The 9,701-nt window shown below is 32.8% G+C and overlaps 1 protein-coding gene across 3 annotated transcripts; it reads right to left on the reverse strand.

Annotated features, from left to right (window-relative positions):
- Nucleotides 1–705: 705 nt before the first annotated feature.
- Nucleotides 706–7,885, reverse strand: LOC145576477 (vacuolar protein sorting-associated protein 36-like). Of its 3 annotated transcripts, none has more exons than XM_081634234.1 (9): nt 7,231–7,885; nt 6,320–6,523; nt 3,573–3,666; nt 3,375–3,432; nt 3,227–3,296; nt 2,406–2,541; nt 2,249–2,333; nt 1,444–1,521; nt 706–1,124 (listed from the first exon to the last, which is right to left on the reverse strand). In XM_081634234.1, the coding sequence occupies exons 1-8, from the start codon at nt 7,807–7,809 to the stop codon at nt 1,467–1,469; spliced, it is 1,281 nt and encodes a 426-aa protein (XP_081490360.1). In that variant the 5' UTR covers nt 7,810–7,885; the 3' UTR covers nt 706–1,124; nt 1,444–1,466. The 3 variants fall into 3 exon arrangements, with proteins under 3 accessions (XP_081490360.1, XP_081490361.1, XP_081490359.1); XM_081634235.1 differs by lacking the exon at nt 706–1,124 and adding an exon at nt 1,205–1,324; XM_081634233.1 differs by lacking the exon at nt 706–1,124 and having other exon boundaries at nt 1,357–1,521.
- Between the last annotated feature and the right edge of the window lie 1,816 nt (nt 7,886–9,701).

Genomic DNA, 9,701 nt, shown 5'->3' on the forward strand with positions numbered 1-9,701 from the left:
TGCATACAACTTATTATCTGCTGGACAATATTATGCATCAGAACATTCTAATCTCAATAAATTTAAAGACACTTTATATTTTTTTAATCTCAACAATTGGCCTACTATTTAAGCTACTTACATTTCAGACACAGCATTTACTCCTCTTCTATTACCTTTGCTGCACTCCTTTTACATTGCTGGTTCTATCAATAATCACCAGCATTTCCACTTGAACAAGGTACCTCTATTAATGATGCTATTCTTAAATTTATTCCTTGCTTTATTTACTGGTGTTTATGTATATTCAAAGTCCTGTTCTTGTATCTATTTACAGTATCTACATTACTTTCCTTATATTACTGTATGCATTCTAAATGCTAGCTTAAAGTTGATTACATGAATTATGTAACTTCCACTCTTTAAATATTACAAATAAGTTACAAACATTCTTTCAGTTCATATAAGTACTTTACAAATATGAATTCACATTATTTACTATCCAATGCCTGCTTTACACAAGTTGAATCCATTTTTTTGTGATACTTTCATGTTATTACCTAGGCATTGTTCTCTTTTTAACATTAGTTCTCACAATATACAATATAGTTTACATACATTGGCTCATAAAGTTTATGCTGTTTTCTAGATATGTGACGGATTATATTTTTTTATGCTTACTAAGCAAAGATAATTACTAAAGTGTACAGAAACAGTCATACTTAATAAACTTTAAACTTTATTACACCATAGAACACCAGTTACAACCACATAACACCAAATATTTAGTACCACTTAATTAAAAAGTATAACAAACCTACCAATAGTAAGAAACACATGTGATTGCTGATAACAAAGAACAGTATCATAGACCACTTAAACCTTAAAACATAGAAATAATACTACTAATGCTTAGACCACAACTGACGAGATACACAGTAAAGCTTTTTTAAAAACAACCACCATAAGAGGCATCATTTTCAGGTGAATATGAAGGGCTTGAATGGTGATTGGATGTCATCACAACCATAATTAGGATGCAAATTGATGGTTCCTCCTTTTGGTGCCTTTATCTTTGGGCTGGATTGCTTATCTTCTGGCTCAAAGCAAAGAGCAGACACCACTGCCTCAAGATCCCAAGAATTCTGCAATTTTTAACGAGGTTAAATCAATGAATTTATGTTACATAAGACGTATCCTTGGTACACTTCACACTGTTCTCAGGTTTTTTTTTTTTTTTTTTTTTATTTACACAGGAACTGTTCTCAGGTTATCAACACCTCCATGCAAAGAGGATGTTATGCATCACACAGGTTATTTAGACTTGAATGCAAAGAACTTTGACCTGTTATACCATGCAGATTTGCAATCTTAGAGTAAGAATGATAAGAGAGTATTCAGTACAGAGAGCAAAGAAATAAAAAATACCCGACAATTACAGGAATCTAAAACACTAAAGCATACATTTGAATGTTTGAGCCATCTTACTACGATGCCCCGACAGCAGCAACCCAGGAAGCATAAATCCCACTTTCATTCACGCTGCAAATAAGAGACACGACGCAAATCAGAAATAATTATACCATGCTCATGAGTAAGTCGCCTTATATTTAAGTCACTTTATATAAATTCACATGTAATTCCAATCTCCATCATATGTTTTATTAAGGCATATGGCATTTTTTACCATATAAAAGACAATCATTTGTACCTAGGCCCCCTACAGACTTAATCATCAACAAAATAAATCCTATGCGAAAACCATGACCAACGAATTAACACCTTAGTACTCAAGAGCCACATGCACAAGAGGAGTTTTCTTTTCCCAATTGGTCCTTACTATCATAGTCCTCGTTTCTTTCCCATAAAGTCATTCAGAAGAGGAAAATAAAGCTGCAGTATCATTTTCAGTGAAGCAGTTACTACTTTACAGGAATTAACCCAGAGTTTCTTTAGGGGAAAGAATCTGTAATCAGAGAATTTGAACTCTAAACTTTAAAGTCACAAGAAATATAATGCATGGTTCTGACCATAGAAGTAAAGATGATAATTATATCTAGATGAAAAACCGAGGATCTGAGCCATACAGGCAACTCTGGAACACTGGAGTGAGGTCATTTTGAAACAATTAGTGGTCTAAACCCTAAGAATATTTATGGAATTTATAATAGGTGAAACATTCACAAATTCACCCCCAATAAGACTAAGAATATAAATTTTCAAAACATTACACAAGAGCCGCAAAATAAGCATCATAAGGTTGTCTTACAGGTACATGTCATCCAAATTGATCTCTGGAAAGAGATTAACAAAAAATCTGAAGCCATCTGGACTAGTATCCCTGCAAAGCAGACCTGACAATGGTATTGAAAGGTTAATACCAAAATAGATTAAATAATTTGCCAGAATATTTGGCAAGAACATACCTTTACTTTCAGCAGCAAGAAGATGCTCCTTGGCCATAGCTGGAGCTATCTCAAGAGTCATTGCAGCATCACTTGCACTTATACCAACTCGGAGGGCTTCAGGCTTCAGTACAAGCGTTCTGATTCTACCAAAAACCTGTATCCAGAAAATGTGTTCTATGAGCGACTAGAACTTCTTGATCCAAGGCATTTATAATTAAATGTAGTAAAAAAATTATAGTAGATCAGAAAAACAATACTGCAATCACTTAAGGATATCCGTCAAAGCTAATATGGACAGGAAAAGTAATATGCAACAAAACTCTATAGAGAGTTATCCAAGTATGTATCCCGAAATAATTTAGAGAAAAAATTGTCATGAACTATGTTATTAAGATATGTTTACGTGATTTCTCAAAAAAAAAAAAAAAAAATGTTTACGTGAAAATCTACCTTGTAAAAAACCATTTAAGGAGCTACCTTTCAAAGAAAAAAAAAAAATTGTCTTAAGAAGCTACCTTTGGTTGGATTCCGGCGACTGGCTGTTGACCACCATTTTTGGCATTGATTTTTTCTTATATTTTACGTTTTATCCCCTTTCCTTTTTTCTTCTTTTACACCCTAATTTGCTAAACAGCCAAGTTTAATACCAATTTTCTTAGGAGAGTGAAATTTTTGGGTAAATGGAGGAGAGAAAAAGTTAAGGTTGAAAAAGCTGGTCAACATTTGGGATCTAGCCATATGTAGCTTCTTACAGCATTTTTGCTTTAATTTTTTTTTTAAAATAGTTTATTTTCCAAATATATAAATATCACACATGAGAAAACAAGAGAGGAAATTACCTCATCATCACTTTGGGACTTGCTTTGAATGACCATAACACCGCTATCAAACTTCCGCAGCATTATAGGACTGTCATAACAAAACATTATTCAATTTGAAACTATAAATATCTACGAGTCAAAAATTCTAATGTTAGATTGACCTTACACATCAAGCTTCTCCCAAAGAGTACATGCTTGCAATAAATCATCAGGTGAAATCAACTCTGCAGAGTAAAACAAAATGTTTCTTATCACCAAAGTCACACAATGTACAAAAATACTTGCTATAATAATCTTCCAGAATGTAGAGGATAAACAAATTCCAAAATAAAACAAATAAACAAACAACTATTTGAAAACTGACCTGTACCACGAGCACGATTGAAAAGGCAATAAACATCAATGAGATTAATCATTCCTCCAGCTCTCTCCAATGGAACCCTGGCAAAGTCTGCTAACTACAAAAAAACAAACATCAGGGAAAAAACAAGGCAAGCTGTTTCCTTACAAAAAATTAATAAAAAATAGCATTCCCTTCAGAATTGTTGCTCCAAATATGCCTCCAGGTTGAGGAAATATAACGAAATAAAAACCTACATTTGCATTATCCCTAGTATATTCTTGTTTTCTTCTTGCATACTTTGATTCACTATAATTAGAGGGGTGTTCCAATGGAGAGATGGCGGTCAGTGAATGTAGAAACTCAACTTCCCAAGGAAGGATGATACAATAAAAGAACCGTATTTTCAATTCAGGTGTATGTGTAAGGTTGGATTCAGCAGAAAAGCCAAATTATTTCAAATGACACTAGAACAATTGCAAGTTTGATCCATTGAAATAAGTTCCAGTTCTTTGTTAGCACAAAAAGGCATTATATCTCTCACTGGTCAATTTTTGTCATGCACAAGAAAGAAGCAATTGTTTCTCCACATTGCACAAGTTCCAGAAAGCGTTACTCATGATCTAAAGTCAGCTAGCCCACTCAACAACAGCAATCTTAATAGCTCCTAAAGCCTCAGGCAAGAATGAGACCAGAATCAAAAGCCATTCAAATTTTACTCAGCTACAAAAGTATTATGTAATAGAGTTTCCAACAGCTGCCAGGATACCAATCAATACAAACCTATACTCTGAACAAGTACTTCAATGATTCAAATTGTGCAATGATTGATACCTAAGAGGGAGATGAATCAGAAAGTAACAAAAAAGGAGAGTCTCAATGCATGACATAAGACTTCCATTTCCAATATCAAGAATTGGCAAAGATAATCAGATAATGGAACCAAACACTGATCCAGCTTGCTTGGCCATAAAAACCTAAAGATACCATATGTTAAGCAGCCAGACAAGATTGGAAGCCTCAAGAAATCAAGAATATTGTAACAGTCTCTACAAATAGTTGAGACAACAAGGTGTCCCAAAATGTTTTCTTCCTTGCATTTCTTAGTCTCATATGATTATACATAGATGAGCATAGGAATGTAGGTCATTTCAGGATTTTTTTTCGTATTTGCTCATTGCACATTAGAGTAGGAAATTCCCTGCCACTGATATGCTCCTCCTCTTCTTAATTCTCACAACTGTCTCTTTATTAACTCCCAATGTCACTTCTGTTTGTCTTCTCCTTTCTTTTAGTTTTTTTATGTTTACCACCATTCTAAGTTCCATCTCTGCTTTGTGGCCTTTCCTAATCTCTATCAAAAGTCATGCTTTCTTTTATTCTTGTAACAGGCAAATGACTGAGATAACCTACTGAAAGTTAGACATTTGGGTGCAATAGGAATGAAACCTGTGTACAAAAGGAAGACAGAACAATCAAAGGAAATCATATGAGAAGACCCCAAATTTAGGACAAATTCTTGAAACTGTTGGATCATTTCTAAGATAGCACTTTAGTGGGAAAATCAACACACTTTTTTTTTTTTTTATTTTCATTTCAGAGGTAACACTAAATTGTCAGATAAGGTTAGTTTGAGAGTAACTTTCCCACTTGAAAGCTACTCTGAAAATGCAAAAGGTCATCTTAAAAATTTTCCCTCGGTTCAAGGTGGTCCTTTTGAGAATTTACCCTCATTTCAAGGTTATCTTGAATAATTGTCAATCAACAATGAATAAATGGCTGGGCACACCCCAAAACCCCTAATCGTGTATAAAAATGAAAGAAAGTGATGCCCAAATATCAAACAAACATATAACAACAACCCAGTTAACCCTTGAACAGTTGATGTCACGCATCCACAAAACCCCTTGAATTTCCGTATGCATTCCACAGAGATCATGTATCCTGAAAACTTTACTACGAGAGCTGAGTAACAATGGTTTACCCTAAATAATTTAGGAATTCCCATATACATAGAGCTAGGTGTGCTCAAGGCTACTTTTTACTCATTGCTCATTTGGATGGCACCAAATGAGCAACAATAATACCAGTGGATACACAGCTCTAGTGTACATGAGAACAATTACCTATGTGGATGTGAATCGTGATTAGTTTGAGTTTGCCTTTTCTATATTGAATCTTCATAGCAACTAAAAAGAGTCACTAATATTATCAAGTTTTCCCTCATATCATGTTGTTAAAATCAATCACCAAATCAGCAGTAAAACTAACAAGTTTAAGTTTCAAGAGAAGTCTTAGAGCACATGGAAATACTTACATAGCAAAGACCACAAAAAATTGAGGAAAAATAGATAAATATTGCGTTAATATGACGCTGCTAAGCGTGATATAATAATCTACAGGACTCTTTCATATCATTGAAACATGCTGAATTCATGCATGGAGTTATTCTAAGCTACAATTAAGCAAATTCTTTTTCTGTTTTGATAAACTACATTAAAGCAATCTTGACATATTGCAAAGTTGCCAATTTCATTAGAGTGAAAATAAAATGATCAATTTCCCACACCACTTTCCGGTTTCAATTTTGTCTATCAAAGTGTATGATAACTAAAAATGCATGCAACTAATGCAAGGACCCAAACTCTTATCGAAAAACACAAATTAAATATAAAATGAATATTGCAGGCACACAAAGACAGCCAGTATATATAGTTAAAATCAAAGTAACATCATCAGATAAGTTTATCTCTAATTCAAAAGATGACAACCTGGCGAGACAACTGCTGATGATACAATGCCCCTGCAGATTCCTTTGTAACTGGCGATATAATACCAACACTGAGCAACAATTCTTGCACATCTTCTTTGGAGCTCATCTCCTCATCACTTGCATTACTCGATTGACTAGTTGGCCCTGCCAAAAGCTTTTGCCTCATTCTCTCAGCCAACTTTACCATCTCCCTTGCTTTACTCTGCAAAACCAAGATTCTGGAGCTAAGCCAACAAGAAACTGCATCAAAAAATCAATTCTGTGCACTCTAACCCGATTATTAACCCCTTCTGAGTGGCACACTATGTTACTCTGAAGTAATTTTGTCAAATACTATAACAACGGTAATCCCCACTCATTTCAAACCATAATATACATTGAAAAATCGTCTTCATATAGCCAAATTCGACACTAGGATACGTACCCATAATGGGTATTCGAGTTGAATAACAAAGGGTACAACCAGCCTTTTAAATCATAAAATTCCTATGCATTCTTGCTCATTATTCTTCCCTAAAATTAACTCATAAAACTACAAATTCTTAGAAAACTACCCATCAATCACTTCTCAGATGGGTACCTTGATCAATGTATTTCTTATGAATTATTGTTCATTATTCTTCCCTATAATCAACTCATAATACTACAAATTCTTAAAAAACTACCCATCAATTACTTTTAATTGGGTATTTTGATCAATGTATTTCCTATGCATTTTTGTTCATTATTCTTCCCTATAATTAACTCATAAGACAACAAAATCTCATACTACCCATCAATTGTTTTTCAAATGGGTGCAGTGATCAATGTATTTCTAAAACAATGCTACTTTCTCATCAATAACAATTTAACACCAATAAAAGAATAAAAATTGGACAAAAGGGAATTAAAACATGAATTAAATTATACCATTAGAGCATTCAAATCCTGAAAAGCATCCTGCAAAGTCTTATCAGTACTCTCCCACATCTCCTGCTCTTTCCTCAATATCCCCGCAACACCCACAACCGGCACCCGAATCGCCACACTACTTCCCTCCCCCGCCTCGGCTGCCGCCACAGCACCAGAAATCTCCCACGCTCTACCCTTCCACGCCGCCCAAAACTTCTCAAAAAACAACTCATGATTATCCGATTTCCCCCTCATCACCAGCGTCACCGCAATTGACCCCATTGAAGGGTGTGAAAGGTCAAATTTAACCCTTGGACTGGAAATAGATAGCATAGATTTTAGGGATTTTTTAGGGGGGTGAATGTGAGTGATATGAGAGAGGGCGATAGAAGCGGTGTCGGAGGAGGGAGAAATCCAGATGAGGCGGTGAGTGGTGAGAGTGAGGATGCCGGAAGTGTAAGGGGAGAGAGTTGGGTGGGTTGTGAAGTCGGGTTCGATATCGATGCTCGAAAGGTAGAAGCACTCTACTTCGTCGCCGGTGAGGATTGGTCTTTTGCTTGACGTTAGATTCGCCACTGATAACCATTTCCCGGCCATTGCTGGGATGAGTCAAGAAAGGGAATTCTTTACTTCTTTTAGGTGGATGGAGGTTTTATTTGATCATTGACTTTTTTTTTGCGTTTTTTTTTTTTTTTTTTTTTTTTTTTTTTTGGGTAATTTCTATAACTAGGAATTGATTACAAATTTTCTGCCTACACCCCTATCTAGGTAGCATTCTACTCACTCTTCATTATAATGACGTCATCTTTTAATTTTTCGATTTCAAGTCATATATAAAAACTTCATTTTGGTATATGTAAATGTTCATTTTTGTAAATACAAATGTTCAGTTTTGTATCATTAAATGTTCAATATTGTTAATACACCCGTGTTATATATTCATTGTTTCTTAAGCAGCACTTTTTTATCTTTTCAAATGTATGTACACATGCTTAATATATTAATTAAAATTAAAAACTTAGAAAGAAAAAAAAAATCAAAAGTGAAAATCTAAAACTTAAAAAATGTAAGTATCATATACTTAGTATATAAGCGTCTTACAAAATGAATTGAACATCGTATCTAATTTAATACATTTGGTATGCGTAAAAGTATGTAAAATTATCGTCCTTATAATACTCTTCTATGTACTCTTATGATGTTTGTGTGTTTTCCTTCATACATATCTTTCTTATCAATACATACATTATCGTCTTCAACTTTCTTTCTTTCTTTTTTTTTTTCATTGGCCTGTGTGATAAGAGATCAAAATATTTTAAAGTAAAATGTTAGTAACAAAAACACATGTAATATAAACAAAACGGAAACATTTAAAAATAAAAATTTTAACAAATTGCCAGAAAATAATGAACATAGTTCAATATGAAAATGAACAAGCAATATCATAATCTAAATAAATATTTTTCAATACAAGAATGAATAAATATTAAATTTAATTGAACATTTTTCAATAGTATAACAAACAAGTACTAGTATTAAAATTGAAACAAATGTCTTTTAATGTGAGAATGAATGAATAAGTATAAATCTAAATGAACATGTTTATATATGAGAACAAATATTGAATTACATTGCAAATGAACATATTTCAATATAAGAATGAACATGTATCAAATTTAATTGAATATAAATGAACATGAAATCTATCTAAAATGATCAATGTTCCACCTAAAATGAAAATTAGATTGATAGAAAATATAGGAAGAAAATGAAGATCAAAACTTTTATCATAATTCTAATGACCGTATATTAATATCTGCATGAACATATACTTATATATAAATGAACATGTATCAAAATGAAAATGAACATTTATCTACGAGCTAAATTTATATTTTTACAATCCTACGAAATAGATCAAATCCAAAAAAATTAGAGCAATTAAACTCTATTTTAATTTTTTTTTTTTGTCCAGTAAATTTATAAGATAATAATACACTACAAATTAGTTCAACTTAAAGTAGATTGTTTACCAAACATCATTCTACTATAATAATAAGAAATCATTGTTATGATAAAAATTATAAGAAATCATAAACAAATACTGGAATTTCATATATCTAGAGAAAGTAATTGAAGAAAATAAGACAAATAAAAAGTTAGGGTTTGAATTTATTTATTTATTTTCAAAGATAAACAAAATCAACTTACAATTTGATTGTTAGTCGTTCTTTTGTAGAATTTTTCTGGAATTTCGTCTCTTACATACAATATTTTGGTAGAGATCTAAGAGTATTTGAATTTTTTTTTGTGAGACAAAATTGGGAGATTTTGATAGTTTAGGAGTGAGAAAATGGAGATAGAAAGGGGTAAAATTATGAGGAGAGAGAAATTTAAAATGTTGGTAAAATGATAGGGAAATTGATTTATAAGAAGAGAGAGAAATGGTGGGAAATAAATTTTTATTGTTTATAGGCTGTATAGTGTAT

Source organism: Chenopodium album, chromosome 13 (genome assembly GCF_948465745.1).
Source record: "Chenopodium album chromosome 13, dcCheAlbu1.1, whole genome shotgun sequence".
Taxonomy (NCBI): Eukaryota; Viridiplantae; Streptophyta; class Magnoliopsida; order Caryophyllales; family Amaranthaceae; genus Chenopodium; species Chenopodium album.

Excerpts from the sequence above, each read along its gene's own strand:
- LOC145576477 (XM_081634234.1), bottom strand. The coding sequence starts at position 7,809 with ATGGCCGGGAAATGGTTATCAGTGGCGAATCTAACGTCAAGCAAAAGA. Across the intron at positions 6,524-7,230 it reads AGGATTTGAATGCTCTAATG|AGTAAAGCAAGGGAGATGGT; the intron begins GTATAATTTAAT and ends TTGGTTTTGCAG. Across the intron at positions 3,297-3,374 it reads CTTTGGGAGAAGCTTGATGT|TCCTATAATGCTGCGGAAGT; the intron begins GTAAGGTCAATC and ends TTGTTATGACAG.